The sequence below is a fragment of the Lolium rigidum genome, chromosome 4 (assembly GCF_022539505.1).
Source record: "Lolium rigidum isolate FL_2022 chromosome 4, APGP_CSIRO_Lrig_0.1, whole genome shotgun sequence".
NCBI lineage: Eukaryota > Viridiplantae > Streptophyta > Magnoliopsida > Poales > Poaceae > Lolium > Lolium rigidum.
The window spans coordinates 193,129,879-193,154,693 of NC_061511.1; the positions used below are offsets into that span (position 1 = coordinate 193,129,879).

The window sequence follows — 24,815 nt, forward strand, 5'->3', positions numbered from 1 at the left end:
GCAATATTTTTTCAGAATGTAACATTCTTTCCTCGCAAAAAAAATGCAACATTCTTTAGGATCAACGGAGGCGCCACCAGGGGGTCGAGCCCGGTCGGTCGACCCGGCTCGCAAAAACATGTGGTCGATACCCTAGGTCGACCTATCAGGAAATTTGGTATCGCGCGCCCCGCTCGGTCAGGATTCAGGAAAGAAAAAAAAGCATAGCTCGCCCGCCCGGGAAAACCCTTTTTTTGCGAACCACAGTACAATCAAAGATGTTCATACATACGTGCACACACTCACCCCTATGAACCCATACACGCACACCCTACCCCTATAAGCACCTCCTAGAGATTGCGTTGAAGATCTGATCCGGCGGGTCTTGAGATTGACAAAGTCACCACAGGCGCCTCGCTGTCGACGGGAACGTCGCCTCCCACTGAAGAATATTCCACCTTTATGAGACGCCAAAGTGTCAAATCCAGGATTTAAACTCTGGTGGGCTGGGGGTGCCACTAGCCTCCTAACCATCCAACCACAGGTTGGTTCTCCCCATTCAGGAAACTGGTCGCCCGCCGAGCGCAATCCCCTAACCCGTCGCCAGGCTACGCCTCCTCTCCCGTCGCTCGGCCACCGCCGCACCTTTTCTCCTCTCCCGCCTCCCGACCGCCGCCGTGCCGTGCCGCACCTCCTCTCCCACCTCCTGGCCACCACGCCTCCTCTCCCGCCTGCCGGCCGATGCCGCGCCGCGACTCGTTCTCCCGTCTTGGCTTCCCGCCCCTTTTCCCCTCTCCGTGTTCCAGTCGCCGTCGCGCACTGATGGACTCCGAGGACGAAGTGGCACTGACAGCCTAGATACTGGAACAAGAGGAACTAGACGCCGCATGGGAGGCTGAGGAAGAAGAAGAGGGCCAACAGGTTAAACTTCCCTCTCTATCTGTGATTTCAGTATGGTTTAATTGTGTGAGATATTGCTCGGTGACTCACTTTTTGCTCACCGTTTGTAGAACACTCACGAAGCAAATGTTCCTGAAATGTTTGATCTAGCAAATGTCGTCTCTGATCCCGGAATGCGGTGACTAATTGATGAATTTGGGACCCTACAAATTAGAGATAAAATGAGATGGGAATATTTGTTGAGAGGCCCAAGTCGTTTGGTTGGTCATAATTTTCCTAAAACAAAATTTGATCCGGATTGGCGGTCATTTGGAGATGCATGGTATACCAAATATGATTATTATGAAGTTAGATCTTCAAAACAAGATGGGTGATGATTGGCTCAAGGACTTAATGATTTGCTATGTTGAGAAAAAGATATTTGCAAAAAGTAATGATAAGAAGATTATGCTGCGTTTTCATTTCTACAAGGAACGTCGAGGTCATCTACCTCGACCATTTCGTCTTCCTAGCATAGATACAACTTAATGGTATGATACTAGTTGTCTAGTTTCCAAGTTGTTCTTATGTATTTTCATGTTTTTGCTATTTGTATTTTCTGAATCATGAAATCTAGTTCTTTAAAGCCATTTATTTTGTTGTATAGATTTCTATTTCTGCTTTAAAAAATTAGAGCTTATATGTTCGACCCCCTCGTCTCAATTACTGACTCCGCCACTGTTTAGGATATATATTAAACTGGAATGGGGTGAGTATTTATTGTACAAGTATACAAAAGAACTCCATGGGTGAGATAGTTATCCTGCCACTTAGCAATTATGCGGAACATTGCATTAAGACTCATGTCATTGTTTTTTTTTTTTGAGGAAGCACAAGAGAGCTGCGATTTCATTGATAGAGGAAAGAGTTACAGGGAACTCGAAAAGCACAAAACAAGATTACAAAGAAGGCCCCCAAAGACGGCAAGACAACATGCGACTACTCTCGCGGTCTAAGGTGCCGGCAGCCCGCCAACGCCCAACACGAGCGTTCATCTATAATATCGCCAAGGACCTCCACCGGTGTAAGCTCGCGAGCCCGAAAGATCCGGTTGTTACGTTCGGACCAGATGGCCCAAAATATGGCTCCAGACTCATGTCATTGTTTTTTTTTTTTGAACAACAAGAGCGCCTGAGGCGCTAAATTTTATTCAGCTCAAATGCAACAAGTAGCACTAATTACAAAGTCCTGTAAATTTATATTCTTCAGAATTGAAATCACAGGACAGTTTTCCTGATAGTGAGCTGAATTTTTACAAACATAAATAGGTGTATTTAGGCTATGCCTAATCACCTGAGCAGCACATCTATGAGCAATTTCATTGAACTTTTTGAAAATATGGAAGATATGTGATGTTGTATTGGCTGTAACCTCAAAGAAATCTGCTAGAGAATTCCTTGCATTCCATTCCAAAAGGTGATGATCCAGTTTCCTTGACGCCGCTGTTTTTGCCAAAATCTGATTGTCAGTAAGATAAGTTGGGCATCTTATATCAAGAATTCTTGCAACTGTTGCCGCTAGAAGTAGAGCTTTTGCTTCCGCCTGGAACACCGAAAGTTCATTTGCAGCTGACGCTTGTATCATGATTGACCAATTCCTATCAGCAGAATCATCTTTTATGAAAACTCCAATCCCCGTCAGTTGTTTCCCTTCAGCACCTGGAACTTTCCTGCATTTCCAAGATGCATCTGTATAGATGACAGGCCCAGCAATTATTCTTTCAGGTGAAATAGTTGAACCTTGATGTGGAGTTACCATCTCAAGTCTGGTCTTCTCTTGATGATTGACTCTATTTTCCTGAATGGAAGAAGAAGAAGCATCATAAAGTTCAAGATTATTTCTTAAGGCTTGAGCATTTATAGTGATCTGATAAGGCAACCCCTTCTTTCTTCCAAAAAGAAGATCATTCCTGGACTTCCAAATACACCACATAAAAGTAAAAATATTGGAGAGTGTTGCATGAGGATGATTCATATGCAGCATGTTCAAGATGATTTTCGATAAGGAAGTGCAGTTTTGAGTAAAACATTCAATACGGATATACCAAGGTTGTAAGAACCACGCTGCCTTGGCAAAGGGACAAGTGAAAAATAAATGTACATCATCCTCTTGAAGCCCGCATCTGCAACAAAGTTTGTCTATATGTTTGGAGAAACGCCCTGCTCTTTCTCCTGTTGGAATCGCTTTTCGAAGAAAACGCCAAGCAAAAATCTGTATGCGTGGAATAATTTCTTTGCATTTCCATACCTGATTGAGAAGTTTGATTGTGTCCAGAGAAGGTGGTATGGGTCTCTCTTCTTGTCTTCCTTCATACAACGCCTGCACACAAGCATGATAAGCAGATTTGGCATTGCATTTGCCATTTTGTGTTAGCTTCCAACAAAGGAAATCTTGCTCTTCAGAATTAATGATTTGAGTTTGTTTAATAGTTTGCGCCATAGCAGGAGTAAATAATAGGTCAATAAGGTCTTCATTCCATTTCTTTTGATTCGTCAGCCAAAGATCCTTTACTAAGGTTGGGTATACATAGCCTGATGGTTGGATAATTAGCTCATCATAGATAGAACTCCAAGAGGGACACCAGGGAGTGTTCCAAATGGAAATATTGCCCTGAGTGAGTTGGTAGAAAGTATGAGCTTTTAGGGTTGGAAGAATTTTAATGATAGAAGCCCAAAAAGCAGATTTTGGTTTATTTGGATTTGGGCGCCAGATTGAAGAATCTGGGAAATACTTTGCTTTTAAGACTAAGTGTAGATGATCTTGAGTATTTTGGGCAATGCGCCAGGCTGACATGAGAATAAGACTTTGGTTTACTGCCTGTAGGTTCCTCACACCCAAGCCACCCTCTTTCTTTGGCGCACAGATGTCCTTCCAAGCTTTCAGGCAAAGACTACGAGTTGTTGCTTCCTCTCTGATGCCAGTCCACCAAAAGGTTCTAATGATGGCTGTAAGCTTTGAAATGAATTTTTTTGAGAATAGAATGTTGGACATATAATAAACAGGGATAGAGGAGAAGACTGATTTAATAAGTTCTAGGCGAGCAGCATGAGATAATTTGTCAGCCTTATAGGTACTAAGCTTGGACTTAAATTTGTCAAGAACAAAGTTATAAGCCGAAGCTCTATTTTTTGCCGGGAGAATAAGAGGATGACTTAGATGAATAAACGAAGCATCCATATCTTGAATAGGGAATATATTCTTAATAGCTTCCATTGTCGATCAGCTGTTTAGAGAGATATGGCTGCCGCAGCAGCGGTCCTGATCACGAAACGAGTTGCACACGCATGCGTTGCCGGCGCACACGTCTGCACCTTGCAGTATTGTTTCTCGACAGAACTGGGTGGCTGATCGATGTTTACTCGCCAGCTGCTGCGGTTTGATTGAATAGTCGCCCAAAATATCTGATCAAGGAAGGATACTATGTCGCGCGTTACGTTTGACACTGTTCTGGCTTCATTCCGCCCGGAATATGGGATTGGAACGAAGCTTAGAGCGTCTCCAACGGGCGCGCTAAAACGGTCGCGCGGCAAAAAAAACTGCCGGCCGCGAGCGGGCGCCCGCGCGAAGCTCCAGCGGACGCGGAAAAAAAGCGCGAGCGCTAAAAACTTTGCCCCGCGCGCGAGTTCGCGCTATTCCGTGCGGGAGAATTGCCGCGTCCGCTGCCGCGCGCTACAAACACGACCACGTGCAAACGCGCCAACAGCCTGAAACTTCCACGGGTCTGCTTCGTCTCCGCGCCGTTCCATCTCTCTCCCTCTCTCCCGCCGACGCGCTCCGCCTCCGCGCCGACGATGCCTCCGCGCCGCCGCCCCGCCTCCGGCTACCACGGCGTTCGGGCGGCCGAGCGGCCGGTTCGACGCGGAAATTCGCTCCGGCGACGAGCGGATCCGCCTCGGCACGTTGGACACGGCGCACGAGGCGGCGCGGGCGTACGACGCCGTCGCCTGGTGGCTCGGCCGCTCCCGCCGGACCATGAATTTTCATGATGTCTGCACGCGGGAGCAGGCGGAGATGCTCGCGCGGCCATCACTCGCGAGCAGCAGCGCCGCCAACGGGAGCTGGAGCAGCGCCTCCTCATCGCCTTGCGCAACGAGGCCCTCCGCCTCGAGTGGGCACGCCGATTCCCGGAAGACGTCGCCGCCACGGAAGCCTTCTACACGCAGAACGAGGAGGAGAAGGCGGCGGCGAAGGCGAAGAAGAAAGCCAGCCGCGACAAGCGCCGCGCCGAGTCGGCGGCGAGGAAGGCGGCAAGGGCCGAGAAGGCGGCGAGGAAGGAGGAGGAAAAGAAGAACGGCGTAGGGCCGTCCACCATCGTCCTCTGCTCCTCCTCCTCCTTCGAGTGGACGATGACACCGGTGTCGGAGACGACTCCGAGCACCCACTCCTCGGACTTCGACTGGGAGTCGGACGAGTAGTTTAAAAATTAGTCAAATTTCGTATTTTCTTCCTCTATGTCGCGCTGTATCGTTGAACTTTTAATATATTCGTATTTTCGATCAAATTTTCGTAGTTTGTTTGATTAATTTTAAAATGAACGGTCGAATTTAGCCGTTTGCGCCGTGCCGCGCGCTGCAAAATAGAGCCTCTGGGGAGGTGCTTTTTTTCCGCACCAACGCGCGCTGCAAAATGGAGCATCCGGTGGGGGAAAAGTCGGTATCACGCGCGCCAGCGGTTTACAGCGCGGCGAAACGGAGGTTTAGCGCGCCGGCTTTTTGTGCGCCTGTTGGAGATGCTCTTAGATTTTTTTACGAAACACAACACAGTGTAACACAGATGTTTTTTACAAACGTGCAATATATTAATTTTAAATACTCTGCATTCCGAGCTTCATAAAAATGACAAAAGCACGGGTGTGAGCATGCACATTTTTAGATCTCAAAATTTTGTGGGATTTGTCATTTGTTGTGTAGCCCACAACATATTGCAATTTGCATGCTTTTAGGTTTCGTCATTGACTATGTCTAAAAAATTTCTAATATGATTTTTAAATTTAAAAATGAGAGAATCATTGGAACTCCGGAGCCAAAGACAATTTCTGCCCCGGAGATTCTTAAAATGGGCAGAAATTGTCGGGGTCGTGGCGGAGACTCTCCTCCGGCGGCGCCTTGACCGGCGGTGAAGATCTGGGCCAGATTGGGTGGCGTTGGGGAAAACTCCAGATCTTGATCTGGGTGATTCATGTGCTGCCTATCCGGTCTTCTTCGCTGCATGGTTGGGCCGGTCTGGTCGGGGTCGACCGTGCTTGGTCGTCGTCGTTCTCTTTGCTGCCTCATGGCCGCTGGTAGAGTGCGGCGTCCGCGACGGAGCAGGTTGCCGGCGGGCGGCGGCGAGGGGGTCTGTCGTTCTGCCTAATAAAGGTGGCAGTCCTAGGGTTTCTCTCGCGCCAAGTGAAGATCGTTCGGAAGCTTCTTCCCACCGAGCTTGCTGGATTGTTGTGTTCCGGAAGGTCCTGCCGGCGAAATTCATTGTGCGATCAATGCTTGAAGATTGCTGGATTGGGTGTTTTCGGTCGAGCGCACCCATGTGTTTTATCTGACCGTTTGGTTTCAGAGGGAGCGCTTCGAAGCTCTGCTGGCTGTTAATATCATGGAGCTTGTTTTCTTTCCATGGTGCTGGCGAAGAAGGTCATGAAAGTCAAGCGTGGTGGAAGAGCAATGGTGGTCGGATCTTGGTGGTGAGATGGAACTGGCTTGGTGTTCCGGGCTTCACAGCAGCGGTATGAAAGTGGGGGCGACAACACATGTGAAGTTCAGAGCCCTACCTTTCAGGGTGAAAACCCAAGGTCTTGCCTTAACTGGTTGTGCCTGGCAATGATCTTGTTGGAGGCATTGTTTTGAGAGCGGGGACTATCTGTCAGGATGAAAACCTAAGATCTTTGATCGGGCGACGACGATGTTAGAGCACTGTTCCCTTCTTGAAGGCGTCGTTTTTGGAGAGTCAGTATTTCAGGTGTTGTCTTGGCGGTGGATGTATTGCTATTGTTAGGCCCGAGATACTGTAGCGGAACTTTTGTTTCTTAGTTTTCTTTTCTTTTTTTGGCTGTGTGCATCCGTAGTACCATTAGGATCGTGCGTTGTTGCAGAGGCTGGGTGTAATTGGTATCTTTTGATATTAATATATTCCTTTTATCGAAAAAAGTCGTCTCGCATAAAAGGGAATGATCAAGTCTTTACCGGAAGGACGTGTCTAGGTGTTCCGAGATAATTAATCGCGTTTAAGCAGGCTAATCTGCCATTTGAGTATGATAGTGTCAACGACATTAGTTGAGCTCACGCATCCCCATCGTACTACGCCCGCGTGATTAATCATTAGCTGTTCCCGCCAACTACTAATCAAATGTGCAAAAATCAGCAGGCGATATGTTTTCGTCTGACAACTGGTTGTGTAGCTGTATGCATTGCAGATGAGTGAGCGGATTAAATAGAACGTGTTTCATATCTCTAACGATTTTGTGATCTTTTCCGATTGCGAATAAGATGCACGTGCTTGGATACACTGTCACATGCGCACACCTAAACACACCGATGCGAGCACGTCCCCTGCGTATGAGAAACAAGATGTTGCTCCAGTGCATCCTCTGATCAATGCTAGCAACACGCGGGAAGGATGAATCCCGTATTCTAATTACACAATCAACCAAGTGGTCAGAGAAAGAAATCGAATCAAGTGGCTGACGCCACTCCCCCAGTTGAGGCAATTTTCTGTTTCTATGTCTTGCCAACCTAGCAGCAACAAAGAAATCCACCACCCCCACGGGCCAATTTAACAAATCGGTCATTTCCTCAAAAAATTAATATAAAATGATATACATTTTAATATAAAATGATATCTTTCTGAAAACTTAATAGATCGAACCCTTTTCGGTATTGTCAAACACACTAGCGGTTGGGTTGAATTGGCTACCGTCGAAAGCTCTGGAGGTACTGTGGCGATACTTACTGCCAATGAATTTGATGATGTAGCCGCGGTACATTCATAGGTTCAAGCTGTAACCTGGGTGCCAACAAGAGGGTGCCGTGTATCAAGAGATCTAAGAATATATTTTTAGAGGGTGCACACTCATGTTTTTATTCCGACCGTTTGGTTCTAGAGGGAACGGTACGAAACTCTGTTCTTTGTTGCCATCAGGTGACATTTTGGTCCATGGTGAAGATAAAGAGGCGGGGAATATCTTAAAGACCGGTTGTGTACTGTTTCCTTTTTGCAGGAGCCTGTAGTTCAGGTGTGGTCTTGGTGGTGGATGTATTGTAGGACCGGATTACCGTATTGGGACTTTTGTTTTCTTTTGAGTTTTTCTTTTTGACTGTGTGCATCCGTACTATCATTAGTGTATTGTGTTGTTGCAGAGGCTGAGTGTAATTGGTATCTCTTGATATTAATATATTCTTTTTATCGAAAAAAATGTGATGAAAAAACTAACATTTTACAAAAGACTTATTTTCTAGCAGATCCCATGCACCCCCTACCTTTTATAGATCCGCCACTGGCTGTAGCTCATTTAACACTACCGCCAGAGCATGTGGCGGTACCAAAAGGGTTAGAATCGGCTAAGAACTTGAAGAGTTTAATTTTGGCTAAATTTTTGTCAAAAGTTTAGATTTGTGAGTTTGGCCCCTCCATGGTGAAAGATAATTTACCTGGACCCTGCTCCTGGTGCCATGTGTTGCCGAATCAGCAGGGGTTCCGCCTTCAGTCGACATGAGTACCTAGCGTCGCCGGCTCGCCCACAAAGGTAAGCATGCTGTCTGCATTCTCCACGTACGGTGGGTAGGACTGGACAAAAAGCTCGAAGATCGGCGAGTTAAATGAGTGCCTCGTTTGCTCGACTCGTTTGAGCTCGGCTCGTTTTGTTAATGAGCCGAGCTGAACACCAGTTTTTGCTCGTTAAGGTTAACGAGCTAAACAATCGAGCCGACTATGTTCGTGAACTACTCGTTAAGATCGGTAACAAGCTAGACTTCACCAGTTTTAACTGCAAGTCACTTTAGTTATCTCAAATATTTGGCAGGAAGGGGCCAAACAAAATAGTGTTCTTTAACCATGCTTGAAACTCCTACATTAGGATCTAAAAACCTATGCTTCCTCTTTTCCTCACTAGGCAATGCACACATTTTTGTTTTTCATTGCCTCCTTAACGATCCTTAACGAGCTGCTCGTGAGCGCTCGCAAGAACATAACGAGTCGAGCCGAACAATGATTTCAGCTCGTTATTCTTAACGAGCTTAATGATTCGAGCCTTAACGATCACGAGCTTAACGAGAGGAGCCTTAATGATTCGAGCAGCTCGTTACTCCACCCCTAACGGTGGGCGGCATCCGGCATGACTGTAAGTCTGTAAACTCGGATTGCCGCTTGATGCCCAGAGAATGTAATCACGGTGGAGATCAACCGTAGGCAGCAGGCAGGCTCATTGCCTCATGGCCTCATGGATGACATGGTTACGAAGACCATAGGTTCCTCTCAGAAGACAGAAGTATATATTATATGTCTCTCTTCCTCTCGCTGATTTGTTGGAATCGAATAAACTACCATATCAACTGCTCATGGATAGCTTTTACTATTGCTGCTGACGGTTACTTACATAGACTGAATTTTTAGTGTATATGGCTAGTTGAACTATGATTTGATTTGACCAACAGAAGATTTGCTAAATCCTGAACTACACCCAAATCTATCCATAGAGAAAATGTTTTGGAGCGAACTATCTATTTTATTCTTCTTTTGAGATGCTATGCTCTAACAATAATAATAAGAATAACAACTACTCAGAGGACGATTTTAAGTCGCTTTTGAAGAGTCATGTATTTCAGGTGTTGTCCTGGTGGTGGACGTATTGTAGCGGGACTTTTATTTCTTAGTTTTCCTTTTCCTCTTTTTTAGCTATGTGCATCCGTAATGCCATTAGAGCGTTGCGTTGTTGCAGAGGCTGAGTGTAATTGGTATATTCTTATATTAATATATTCCCTTTATGTAAAAAAAACTCAGAGGATGATTTGTTTATTTCGCCATACGATTATATCATGACTATTATTAGTCACTATACTATAATAAGATTATTATCTGCTTGATTCAGCATATACCATGATATGATTATCATTTTGTTATTTGTATTGTGCTAGAAATATATTCTATTTGATATGTATGGCAAAATACTGCGCTTTCTTTCCCTCTCAGAGAAGGTCAGAAGGAGAGAACATGTCAAGGGGAAAAGCCATCAAGAGTTGCTTTACTCAACAAAATATGAGTTGAGCAGGTGGTGGGCCCACAACTGGTCGATTTCTCGTGGCCACCATCTCTTGTACCTCCTACTACGGCGAGACGTTACTGTCGTACACAAGGGTGACCACGATCGAAGCAATTTTAGAGGACGCTCGAATCTAATCAACATTATTTCATTACCATCTATAGTTGATGATCGTCAAGTCCCTCCGTGCAAAAATATGATAAAATTCATTAGTGAAATGATGTGTATATACCTGTTCTAAGATAATTAATCACGTTTAAGCAGTCTGATCTGCCATTAGTGTATGCTACTCTCATGTGTCAACGACAATAGTTGATCTCACTCATCCCTTACGCGTGCTTGATTAATCATTAGCCGTGCTAGCCCACTAATCAAAGTGAAAAATCAACAGGTGATATGTTTCGTTCGACAAGTGGATTTTCAGATCGGGTATCATGTTTCATGTTTCTGACATTTTTTTAGGAAATGTGTTCATTTTGTCGATTACAAATAAGATGCGTATGCGCAAACACGGTGTCACATGTGCATACAATCACGCAAGCACGTCTTATGCTCACACGTACATATAAATCCACGAATCACCAGTTCAGACATGAGACACCAACGGGGTGTCTGATCTGAGAAATAAAATGTTGCTTCACTGCGTTCTCTCATGAGTGGAAGCAACACGCGTAAAGGAAGAATCACTAGTCTAAATTTGTAATCAAACAAGTGTAGAGGAAGACAAACATACCCGCAAAAAAGTTGCTATGGCTTGCCAACCAAACAGAATGATAGAACCGGGAACCCACCACCACGGTGACACCTTCCGCCTAAACACTGCCCCCGGTGCGACGCGTTCCCGGGCCCCTACTTCAGTCGACATGAGGGAATGCACGTGCCATGCTCTCGTTGTTCTGCGTTTTTGACGCCCAGAAATAGTAATCACGGTGGAGATCAACGGCGATTTACACAAAAATAACCCAAAAGTGGAAGAAAAGCACAGACTAACCCTCCGGCGAAACTATTTCACCAATCTAACCCTTTTGTGTGGCGTCCCTCCCACGGGCGCCACACATGCCCATGTGGCTTCCTCTCCGCCGGCGCCACACACCCAGCCGACGTGGCGCCATCGACGCCGAGCTGGTGCGCCCATCCGACGTGGCAGCATGTGTGGCGCCCCTCCCAACGGCGCCACACATGCACTTGTAATCCCCCAAAACATACCGTAAGACAAATCCTGCGGGACTTAGCCGTTTTGCGAGGCTCGATGTGTGGCGCCGATGCCACGGGCGCCACACTAGCATGTGTGGCGCCGATGCCACGGGCGCCACACATAGAGGCTCGCGAAAACGGCTAAGGACTTATCGTCCGAAGCCCCTGGATGTTTTCGACCCAATAGTTGATATAGGTTGGCATGTGTGGCGCCGATGCCGTGGGCGCCACACAGTGCAGTGTGGCGCCACTGTGAAGGGCGCCACACACTGACTTGTGTTAAAAACCTGAAAAATCCTACCAAACTCCAACAGTTACGAGTACAACATTGGACACAACAAGTAGCAATTTCATGACATACACATATAACACTTCATAGGTCACATTGTAGCACGTAGATTCAAACAACAAGTAGCATTACGGACCATGGTTCGAAATGACATAGGGTTCACAAATCGATACTTATGAAGATATAGTTCACAACAACACGGAGCACATCCTAGTGTCGTCCTCGACGTGTCGTCCTCACGGGCTGCTTCCGGACGGCCATCCTCTTCGTCCGCTGCCTTGGCTGCTCCTGCTGCTGCTCCTGCTGCTGCTGCTCCTGCTCCTCCTCCTCCTCCTCCTCCTCTGAAGAGAACGGCTCGTCGTTCCTCATCCTCGACATAGCTGATCTCCGCGGCGGCCCGTCATCCTCCTCAGTGACAACCTTCTTTCCTCGGTTGACATAATCTTCCGGAGTGTACCGGTTTGGAGCCTTGCCCCTTGGCTTCAACTGGTAAGCTGACCGTTGCTTGGAGGTACGCTTCGGAAGTACGCCTTGACTCAGAATTAGGTCGTCCTCAGGAGGAATCTGCACAAACATGAACACATGAGATTACAAAAGTTGAAATTAGTAAGAACATGTTTCACAGACAACAAAATAGTCCATACATGTTCTTCGGAAGAGGAGGATGTAGGGATTTCGCCTTCGCGGCAACCTAGCAAGTTCGCTAACCGCCGCATCTTTCGTGCGGTGTTCTGCGTCATGGAACTCACGGTTACAAAGCCACCGAACATAATTGCGTACATTCAAAGTTGGTGATCATACCTTAACGAAATTCCGCAACGGTCCGACGGAGCTTTTCATCCGTGTGGCTCTGCTCCCACACAACCTCGCACTCCTCAGCCTGTTTTCCGGATCTCCTCCCGCTGTGACAAACATAGCATACACAATTTAAGCGAGCACATGGCAATCTAGATGATGTACTAGTTAGTGAGAGAATCCATTACCACGAAGTTCAGCTCGGAAGCAATAGAAGTCGATCTCCCTCTCGCGAGCAAAAGTGTCGTGCTGGCTTTGCCCAATCTCATCGAACTGGATGGGGTCGTCCAAGATCTCTTCACGATACGCGCGCTTCACTAACTCGATACGCGTGTTCTGATGGAACCACTCGAGGTAATTGTTGAAAGCGGTGAAGTCGTGAGGCACAATCTGCTCAGGGCCAGCATTCCGTGCCGCTTCCAAGCAGTGTTGGAACGCTGTGATGTGGCCGCTATGATGGACTGGCCAATTTGTGATCTTCCTCTGCCGCTGCCTATCAAGCCTGCAAGAATCAACAAGTTAGTTTGTACCTCTTCTATCAAGAATCTTCCATCGCATGATTCCGAAGTTTACCCGTGAAGCGCCTTGTCCGTGTCTTGCCACATTGGTGGGCACTCCCGATACAGCCCAAACTCGTCTCATCACTCTTTGCGGCCGGTGGTGTTCAACAAGCCACATGCATATGAGTGGGCAGCGCATACGCGCGAACCGCGCCTCCTCCGTGCACTTGGGGTTTAGGTCGGTCATCGCCGCGCCAATACGGTAGTAGCTACCATATGGCTCCCATTCCACCTGCAGCATACAATTATTTAGTAGATGCCGGTAGAATCAATGAAAACTAGGATTGCAACTCCGCAGTGATCGGTTACCTGCTCGGCGGTAAGAGTGTCCAACTCCGCGAGTGTACCGCCTGTACATGATCATTGGATCGCTCGTCATCTCCGAGACATTGTCCCAAAGGTATGCCCAAGTGGGCTCCCGATCAGGAAAGTGAGGGAAATGAGGCCATGGCGTCTCGTTGAGTACCCTGGGACGCCCAACTGATAGGCGGTCCCAGCTCCATACGGAAAGTAGGAGCATGCATCCACCAATACCGCCGCTCCCAGTCTTGCTCCCTGTCATGCGACAAGCTTCGTCCAACTGCGTACATAAGATATTTGGTTACTACTTTGTGTAGCGCACTACTATAGGAAAATAGTACATAGAACAAATCATCACCTGCCGGTAGAGGTAGGCAAGTGCCGCTGTTCCCCAACTCCACCGGTCGTCCAACACCGTAAGCGCCTTCAGCCAACACCAATGGGCCAGCTTACCCCCACCGTCGAGAAAGAGAGTCCCGGAAATCATGTACCATAAGTACACGCGGGCGTACGTCCTCCGAGTGTCCTCGTCGGCCTCTATGGGGCATTCGCAAAGTTAGTTCTGATCCAAGAGAAAGACGCGCCGGCGGGAACTCTCTCCTTTGGATTTTCCGGCGGCGGAGGAGCCCCGCCAATAAGCCCCCGCATCTGTCGGCGCCACCCATCGAAGCTGTGTTCATACACGAGTGGCTCGCCCTGAATAGGTAGTGCAAGGATCATGGAAACATCCTCGCGAGTAGGGGCCATCTCGCCGGCCCTCAAGTGGAAGGTGTGAGTCTCCGGCCTCCACCGGTCGACAAGGGCGGTGAGTGCCGAGGGGTTCATGTGTGGCCCCCACGGCTTACAAGGGATATGAACGGCATAAGACCGGTAGGCCGGATGAACTCCGTGTACCTCTCGTCATAAGGTATATCCGGTGTGCCATGGTAACGAATCTTCAAAGGGTGAAGATCCGTTCCCCTCTCCGTCATATGAACAGCCCGGTGCTCCCTGTCGTACTCTTCATCCGGAAGCCACACCATCCTACATGTATGAGCAACACATACAACATATTATGAGCCATTCATACCAAATATGAGCAACACATACATGAGAATATATCCAAATAAGCCATCACACATACATTCCTAACAAATATGAGTTATTCCATCAAGAATACATGAGAATATATCTAACTTTCGAATCACATATACATCACACATACATGAGAGTTCATATCCAAATACATCACACATATGAATTTCGTAAGACATACCATTCCTAGGCACATAATAGACATATAATAGACATATGTAAGACAATAGAATGCATTTGCTAAGCTCCAATTTTGCCTTTCACCACATACATACATAAGGATTTCAACACATACATGTAAAATTTCATTCAACACATCTAGGGTTCCTACATATCTAGGGTTCCTACATATCTAGGGTTCCTACATATCTAGGGTTCCTACACATACACATTCAACACATACATAGCCATTTCAAATCTAGTTTCCATGTCTAGGGTTCATGTGCAAATCTAGCAAGATCTATGAAATTAGTGGATGAATGTGAGGGATTCGAAGGGGATTACCTTGAGGAATGGATGGGGAAGAGATTGGCCGGTCAGATCTGACGAATTTGTGGCCGATTTGTTGGGGGAGAGAGAGAGGGAGGAGGAGGAACCGCCGGCCGCCTTGGGGGAGAGAGGGAGGGAGGAGAAGAAACGAGAGAAGAAGATGGTCGGGCTGGGGGCGGGCGCGGGCGCCACACTTAAGTGGATGTGTGGCGCCCGTGGCATCGGCGCCACACATGCTAGTGTGGCGCCCGTGGCATCGGCGCCACACATCGAGCCTCGCAAAACGGCTAAGTCCCAGAGGAATTGTCTCACAGTACGTTTTGGGGGATTACAAGTGCATGTGTGGCGCCGTTGGGAGGGGCGCCACACATGCTGCCACGTCGGATGGGCGCACCAGCTCAGCGGCGAGGGGGCCACGTCGGCTGGGTCAGTGGCGCCGGCAGGAGGGGAGCCACATGGGCATGTGTGGCGCCCGTGGGAGGGGCGCCACACAAAAGGGTTAGATTGGTGAAATAGTTTCGCCGGAGGGTCAGTCTGTGCTTTTCTTCCACTTTTGGGTTATTTTTGTGTAAATCGCCGAGATCAACCGCAGGCACCAGGCAGGCTCATGGAGTCATGGGTGACATACTGACATGGTTACGAAGACCATCGTGGCATCTCAAGCGCCCCATCTCGCTGATATGTGGGAATCGGATAAACAAGCATATCAGCTGCTCATGGATAGCTTTTAGTATTGCTGCTGCTCTTGCTGACGGTTACGCACATTCAATTTTGTAGGGTATATTGCTAGTTGGGACTATGATTTGATTTGACCAACAGAAGATGCGAAGAATATTACTCTAATTCTAAGCTGCACCGAAATCTAGCCATAAAGAAAAGGTTTCAGGCCTTTTCCGAAATGGATGTTAAGAATCTCCACCTTTATTTACGTATATGCCATGCTGTAACTGTTATTATTACCCTGAAAATAATTACTTGTTTTGGTATACTATCATATCTTGATTATTATTGGTTAGTATACTATGAGACGATTATCATCACTAGTTAGAAATATATTTTGATTGATATGTGACAAAAGAGAACACTATGTTTATCTATCAGAAAAGGAGAGAACACATCAAAGGGAAACTCCATCAAGAGTTGCTTTACTCAACACAATATGAGTTGACCAGGTGGTTGGCACAAGTGCAATTGGTCGATTTCTCGTGGCCACCATCTCTTGTATGTCCTACTACGGTGAGACATCATTGTCATGGACAAGGGTAACCACAGTCGAAGCAATGTTAGAGTACACTCGATTCAACATCAATTTTACAGTATATTAGATCTCAGCAATTTTGCGCGTGCAAATGTTCTCACGAGATTCGAATATGTAAGCACGATTAAATTGTGAGAATCATAGCATGAAGCTTCAAAGTAGTGGGGATACAATTTAAAATAAATCATATTTTATACACAAATTTCACAATTATAGAGGCGTTTACATAGGAGGATGGTAATGGCTAGAGAAAAGGTTTGGAGCTTTTCCCGAAAAAGAAGGTTGAAGACAACGGTCTCTACATCGAATAGATGCATGCATATGGCTTTTATTTATGTTTCTTTTAATATGCCATGCTTTAACTATTGTTATTACCCTGAAGATAAGTCCTTGTTTTAGTATACTATCATATCTTGATTATTATTGGTTAGTATACTGTGATAGAATTATCATCACTATTGTTTGTTTTTATGTTAGGAATATATTCTAACTGAGGGGTGACAACAAACAACAATATATTTTCTCTATCATAAAAGGAGAGAGCACATCGAAAGGAAGCTTCATCAAGAGTTGCGTACCTCAGCAAAATTTGAGTTGACCAGGTGGTGGTCACACACAACTGGTCTATTTCTCGTGGCCACCATCTCATGTACCTCCCCCTAATGCGAGATGTCATTGTCGTGGACAAGGGTGAGCACCGTCGAAGCAATCTTAGGGTATACACTCGAATCAACATGAGTTGTACTATATATTAGCTCTTAGCGATTTTCAGCGTGCAAATGCTCTCACAAGATTTCTAATACTTATAAGCATGACTAAATTGTGGGAATCATAGCATGAAGCTTCAAATATTTGGTATAATTTCACAATTATAAAGGTGTTTACATGTTTTATTTTTCTTAATATTTTGAAACAATAAATATGAGTTTTAACTAAGTGCTATATCATGATCATTTGATCCCTGCTCAAAAGAATCGAAGAGGGGATGAGGCCGGCTGTCCGCGGCATCCCAAAGTTAGCCAGACACCTGTTCAAAAAACCAAGAAAAAGTTCAGAAAGTATCATAACCTTGCACACGCCATGGTGCGTCGCAACCGTCGGCATAATAATCCGCGCATTCCAGAACGGGGGGCACAACAAACAGAACCGTACCGGGGTGGATGGATGGGCTTATCCACGACACCGGCCGGAAAGCCATAGGAGATAGGACCCGTCCCGTTCCCGGTGCACCGCTGTAAGTACGTGTTGCTGTGCAAGCGACGGGCGGCCCGCGTGGCTTTCGGTCTGTTGCATGGTGTGCGGGTGCGAGCTTCCCCTGCACCCACGGCTCTGTCTCCCATCTCTTCTTCTTCCCTCTCCTTTAAAAGCAACATCCTGAGCTCTCGTAACACCTCCACCACAATTCGCGCCTCCCCCCTCCTGGCCCGTGCCTGACCGGAGTCCAACAATCCCCACCTCCAGTTTCTTCTTGTACACCTTCTTCCTCGTACAAGTTCATACAATCCATCCTATCCATATATATCCAGTCCAAGAAGCTCGTTTCTTCAATCCAAAGCCACGCCCTGAAACAAGAAATACCCAGGAGAAGGGATCGGTCGATCGGAACATCTCCTAAGCTAAAGAAACACAGCTTCTAGCATAGCCATCGCCATCGCCGGTCTGCGCTCCGTTCTTGCCCGTGCACACGACTAGTCCAAGTCGCCGAGAAATTAACAGAGCAACGGAGAGAGAAGAAGCTCTTGACCAGACTACCAGAGCAGCCGAACCAACCGATCGAGGTGGGGTTTTCAGACTTCGGCGGCCAGAATGCGGCAGATCTCATCGATGCTGCAGGGCCTGGCCCGTTCCATGTCTCTGGGCAAGGAGAGGAAGGCCGGCGAGGATAAGGAGGAGGAAGAGCAGGGGACGGTGCTGCGCACGTCGGGGACGCTGTGGGGCGAGGGCTCCGAGACGTTCGCCGCCGTGTGCTCCCGCCGCGGCGAGAAGGGCACCAACCAGGACTGCTCCATCGTCTGGGAGGTGAGTGAGTCCGTTCGTTCGTCCGCTCGATTGATCGATCGCCGCTGCTCTATTTTTTTACTCTGTCCCTGGCCTTGGTTGGAAGTTGGAACTTGGAACCACGATGCTGTCATGGTGACATGGTCGCCGTTAGCCTTGCTCCTCTCTGTTTAGTTTACCAGAAAAGAAGGAGATGGGACATGGTTAGGACTTCGGACTAGTTGCCGCCCTGACCTCATTTCTGGCCACAGAAGAACTTAAACAGTTCTCTCTGCTTGCGTGTGCACTAAAGTATTGCCTTCTCTGTCCCCGTTGCTTACGATTACCTAACCATTTTTCTGATGTTCTTGCGAGATGCTTCAGTTGGTTTCTTGGTCTTCGGTAGTCGGTACATACAGCCAAAACTAGTATAATTAGGCCATTCGCTAGGCTACGTATTGTTTCCTCTTACGTGTCATACTAACAAAGATAGGTTTTGGAGCTTGTTGTTCACATGGTTCTTGGATATGGTGCTCCCTTTTTGGCCTCTAGGGGTTTCATCACTTCTATCCTCCAAAAGAGGGAGGGTACGTGTCTTGATTTGATGGAGCAAGAAAGGAGTTCGGTTTCTTGGTGTCTGAATACTCCAAAGTAGCTTTGGTTAGTTGAACTCTTAACTTGCTGATTGTGATGGGAATGTCAAGATATCATTTCCTATGTCTTGCTAAGAAAATTGGGTTTATATTCTCCAGACGGCCAAAATTTTATCAGGTTTAAGCCTGACAGGGTTGCATTGTGCATAATTTAGAAAACTGGTACTAACTAACCTATTTGCGTTGCATAAAAATGTAGGCAGGTCAGCTTTGAATCAATGATTTTAGGTTTAGCCATTTTTGAGTATTCAGTTGAGTAGGGACAACGATGACCTATCTGCATAAAAGGGCCGGCTGGTTCAGTTGGTTGTCGATCTATCATGTCACACAGAAACCTTGTGATTTCCATTTTCCCGATGCGAAACAGTCAATGAAAGTTAAATTCTACACAAAATGTCAGGCCAGCTGTAGACAAAAAAAAAGGAAAAACAAACAAACCATCAGTTGAATTTAGAAAGCATTTGAATTTCTCGTGTCTGTAATGGTTTTTCTCTCAGTTTCTCATGGATCTTTTTCCTTGTTGATTTTCTCTTCAGGGATTCGGTTGCCAGGACGACTCCATCTTCTGCGGCATCTTCGACGGGCACGGCCAGTGGGGCCACTACGTCTCCAAGGCCGTCCGGGACTCGCTGCCGCCTTCCCTGCTGTGCCACTGGCAGGAGGCTGTCGCGCTTGCGTCGCTCATCGACGGCAAGAAGATGCTCTGCGACTACCAGTTCGACCTCTGGAGCCAGTCCTACCTGGCCGCCGCCGCCGCGGTCGACGAAGAGCTCCGCCGAAGCCGCCGCCTGGACGCGTTCAACAGCGGCTGCACGGCGCTGTCCGTCGTCAAGCAGGGCGACATGATGGTGGTGGCCAACGTCGGCGACTCGCGGGCCGTCCTTGGGACCACGTCCGACGACGGAGGCCTCGCCGCCGTACAGCTCACCGTCGACTTTAAGCCCGACCTACCCCGTAAGTCGTTGCGAGAAGAGAAACATCTTGTTTTCTACACATTCTTTGACAGGAACATCTTCAACTTCAAGCCGACTTACCCCGTAATCTGATATGCAGACGAGAAGGAGCGCATTAGGCAATGCAAGGGCCGCGTGCACAGCCTCGGCGACGAGCCCGGCGTGCACCGGGTGTGGCTGCCCGACCGGGACGCGCCGGGGCTCGCCATGTCGCGCGCGTTCGGGGACTACTGCGTCAAGGACTATGGCGTGATCTCGGCGCCGGAGGTGACGCGGCGGCGGATCACCGGCAGGGACCGGTTCGTCATCCTCGCCACCGACGGGGTCTGGGACGTGCTCTCCAACGAGGAGGCGGTGCGGGTCGTGGCCGCGACGCCGGACAGAGAGAAGGCGGCGAAGCGCCTGGTCGAGTGCGCCGTGCGCGCGTGGAGGCGCAAGCGGAGGGACATCGCCGTCGACGACTGCTCCGCGATCTGCCTCTTCCTCCACTCGCCGGCGTCCTGAACTGATCGAACAGCTATGTTGTTCCTGCATCGTCGTCGGGAAAGAGGAAATCGCACGCGCAGTTTTGTTCGTGTTGATCGGTGCCGGTGCGCGACGTCGCCGTCGGAAGAGACTCTCTTTAGGCCAGAAGGTCCAGTTTGTCTCATGACATGACCGGGACGTTGCAGGATTGGTCTGGATCACCGGAAAGTCTCCGGTATTCACACACTCGCCAAAATGTGCGAGAATCAACGACAGTCACTAGCATAAAGCAGAAGGATACAACAGACATTTTTTCGTCACTTTATTGTGTGTGTGTGTCTCCTGCTTGTAGAAATGTAAGTAAATTATCATTTGAGTTAACACAAATAAACAGTAGATGAAATCAAAAATATGAATTAAACAGGACTGCCAACAAAAAAAACTAGATGAACATATGACATCTAAATATGATAAACTCATCACATGTAATTCCATGTTAAAAGTAAGAAACTCTAGCATGATCTTGAACAGGATAGGCATGAGCAGAGCCATTCTCATTCATGTTGCCATCGTTCATGTGTCTGAACAACCCGGATGCTTCCATACCTCTTTTGCCCACCTAGAATTTCCAAAAAACCCTAGAGAGTAAGTATCTTGATGAATACAAGGGGGAACAAAGCCGACGTAGCTTAGGTCGACGTAGCTGCCTGTCTTTATGCGAATAACAAAGCTGGCCCGCCTGTTGGTAAACATCGTGACGTCAGCAACGACTTACGTTCGGTGCTCCCGCAACGCTAGATTGGGGCCATGACTGCTATGCTCTTAGGACCAAGAAAAATATTTGGTATGAAGATAAATTTATCATACCCACCAAAATTGCTGAAATTTCGGTAATTGCGGAAAACATTTTGGATTTCAGTATTTTTAATTCAAATAGAATTTATCTAAATTTACATAAAATCTCCTTGATTTTTTTAAAGCGGGTATGCTTAATTTCAGTTGCAGCCTTAGAGTATCTACTAAAAACAGTACTAGTAAATTCATGCGTGTAAAAATATCCAAAATAATGGCAGACTGCCTGTGCATCTTTGGTTGAACCGAGTCTCAGTACAACAAACAACAATGTACCCAAAATATAGTCACATATTTTTTGTCCATGTGTTAGGTGTGAGTTTGTTAAACTCACGTCGACACAAAAATGGTCATGAACTTAATCGTGTCACATGTAAGCTTGGTAAGTAGCATTGGTATATCAATTTCTGATGTGGCAAAAATTGCACTTAGATGGTATCAAATCGATCTAAATCTATGTCATGATTTTCTTACCTTGTAAATTATCCAAAATACCACTAGTTCATAGAACTAGTAAATTGTACCGTAAAGGGACGAAGAGAGATTTAGGAATGACCCGAGTTGGGTCGGCTAAGTGGCCATCTATGGTCTATCATTGACCTGAAAATCGCCAAGTACAGATGCAACGTTGGTTTGCGGCGCGTGGGGAGAAAAGCAGTGAGAATCACACTTTCTTACCTCATGTCTTGGCTAGTGGACTCATCCACCATTTGGAATATTCCGGGCGGTGTACTAAGTTGTATATATATCAGCGACGAACACAGATCTAATGGCATCTCCAGCGGCGCGACCGTTTGCGTTCGTCGGGTCGAAAAATGCGTCGCCAAGTATCCAGGACGACGACTCCTCTCCTCTCCTCGACAAGTAAAAGTCAAAGTCTAAGTCACACACGCTCCCCGCACGCGGTCTTTGGCGATGCCCTTGTACTTATAGACAAGATAGGCTGCTTTGAAATTTTTTGGGGGGCAAAGCCGAAAGCGGGAAAACGATGATATTTCGCTGGGTCTCTCCTCCACTCTTCGTTCATTTCGTTGCTTCACGGCAAGGATGGACGGCAGAGATGGTATACCACACGGATTGATGACATGGCCTTTTTCCCAAAACAAAGGAAACCAAGAGACGTATCCTAATTAATAGGTACAGTTAATCAATCTAATTAACTCGTCATGGACGACTCGTTTTCCCGGATCAGAGGGAGGGATCAGTGGGACTGCATGCCCGATCACCTGTCTTGTTTTCCCAGATCCTATTAGATGGGAAAAAGATCCACTTTTTTGCATGCTGGGCGGAGGGACTAGAGGGATTGCTTTTAAAATTAACGCCCTTTTCTCCATATATAACAATTACTTATTATGTTTATTTCCTAAAATTCAGATACGTCCCTATTCGCGGCTACAAATCTTGTTACTTCTCTTGGTTTCCTTTGTTACGTCTGGCTGGCTAGGTAAAGATTTGGTTATCCTCCTTGTGTTTCATAGAGAGAGACGTGATAGACAAAAGAATATATGCGAGTATGACTAAATCGATTGTTTGTTATACATGTAGATTTATCCATCGCCGAGCTGCATAATCAACTCATGTGCTAGCTTAGATCGATCTTATCTCACATACTAAACAAAAAGGCAGCACCTAGTTATCATCACAGTTACGTCACGCTAAGCTGCATGTGCTTCCTGGCCACAGAATCCATGCACCAGGTACGTAGCAGCCATGGATGATTTTTCCTTGGGTTTCAAATAGTTTGTTACACATGAAGATTGCTGGCATGGCCATTCTTCCCAAACAACGGAAATCACCAGACGTATCCTCATTAATAGGTGGTACAGTTAATCAATCTAATAAACTGATCACGAGCGGCTCGTATTCTCTGCCGGACACAATGGGACAGGCACAACATTCACCGTTTTGCATGTCGGATCAGAGGGATTGCTTTCCAAATTCACAGCTTTTCTTTTTCAACCGTAATAATTTTCTTTTCTATAAAATTCAGCTGTTCCTATTCACGGCTACAACCCCCGTAACGGTAGCTCCGTTGGAATAAATCTTGTTACGTCTAGCTAGGTAAAGAGAAAGCAAAGATCTCTTCCTTTTATTGTATTGATTGATCCAATTAATTAAAGCTGTATATTAGACTATTTTGTTCTCCTTTTATCTCTCTGAGAGAGAGAGAGAGACACGAGTTAGACAGACGAATGTATACGCCAGTATGACTAAATCGGTTCTTATACGTGTAGACTGATCCATCACTAGCTACACGCTCAACTCAGGGGCTAGATTAGATCGATCTTATCTGATAGACTAAACAAAACAAAAAAAGCAGCACCTAAATCGGTTACATCTTGCTGAGCTGAATGTGCATCCTGGCCGCAAAATCCATGCACGGCGAACGTAGCAATCATAGCTGATTTTTACTTGCTCTGATTTGCTAGATCAATCGTACAAATAGACATATTACTACAAAATCGCAAATAGACATATACAACCCATTGAAACTCACGGACAGATAAGACAAAACATCTAGTTCAAATTAGCTCAAACTGTGACGCGGAAATAAGGCGAACCAAATCCCCACATCATAAGTGCTCTAGCCATATTCTTTACAGCTTCGGATTGCAACAAAAACAAAAATAAATCGGACAGTGACAAGCTCCATAAGATCCCCTGATGTGCGAACACTACTACATCATCTAGATACATCAAAGCTCTAGGTACCATCCGGTGCTTAGCTTGGAATGACAACACACAAACTAGCATCTTGATATAATTGCACATCACCTCAAAGCTACTACTAGACTTGCTAACCAACATATCTAAACTGCCCAGATCACAAAAAGCACCATGTCATCCCCAGGTTATCAAGCACGTTGACTAATGTAAGAAAACCATGTTGGATCTAGGTCTCCCCCCTCCTAGCTAGCTACCAGCTCCAGTTTTCCCTTGCCGCTGCTGTTGCATCAGGGCAGTATGCGTACACCTCTCTCCCTCCTACACAAGCTGTCACGCGACCTGCTGGAAGCTCCGTGTAGCACTCCAACGCCGTGTCTGGCTACCACCAGTCAAACAAGGCTTTCACCTGCCTGCACAACATGTGACCATGTCAGCATCATCACCATAATTCAAACAGGGGTCACCAGCCATCAAGCCGGAGCATAAGTACAACCAATCACATAGCACATGGGAGCCACATAACTGATGAAGGGTGAACCACTAGCTCACCGGACTATGGAAAGCTTGTAGCCGAGGCTGAGCGTCATGGCCACCACACTGAGGGAGTAGTCGATTCCAGGGGCCACCCAAGCCTACAGCCACATGAGGAGCGCGGGAGGCCTCGGCAAGCCCATGAACAGCAGCACCGCCATCAACGCACCGCATAGCTAGTCCCCAATTCAGCAAAAAAAAATGTGAGCACAATGTCCACAATAAGCTTTTCTTGAGGGAAACAGCTTTCCATCAAAAAAATGCACATTTGAAACAACAAGGTCAAGTACAGAAACTCTTCACCGCCATCAGCAGCAACATCTCTCTCCGCAGACTCCGAGTGCAAGCGTCTTCATCTCAGGCCACACGCAGTGCTCCTGGATAGAAAGACCAAAAGATCCAGGTCCAGTACTCCCACTGGAGCGCATGCATGAAGCAGTTCATCATCGTTAATTCAACAAAAAAGGCGTTGGATGCTAACAACCAGAATGCATACATAAAAGCTGGACTAACCTAGGTAAAGATTCTCACATGCTGCATACCGGGATTCTCTTTTCTTCTAGCCCAAACAGTATCCCTTATCTTCCAACGAGTCA

At 46.9% G+C, this 24,815-nt stretch overlaps 1 protein-coding gene across 1 annotated transcript; it reads left to right on the forward strand.

Annotated features, from left to right (window-relative positions):
* The first annotated feature begins 17,894 nt into the window (after positions 1-17,894).
* Positions 17,895-20,579, forward strand: LOC124706739 (probable protein phosphatase 2C 48). Its single transcript, XM_047238408.1, has 3 exons — positions 17,895-18,140; positions 19,288-19,705; positions 19,805-20,579. Exons 1-3 carry the CDS (start codon positions 17,928-17,930, stop codon positions 20,206-20,208), a joined length of 1,035 nt encoding a protein of 344 aa, XP_047094364.1. The 5' UTR covers positions 17,895-17,927; the 3' UTR covers positions 20,209-20,579.
* The last annotated feature ends 4,236 nt before the right edge of the window (positions 20,580-24,815 follow it).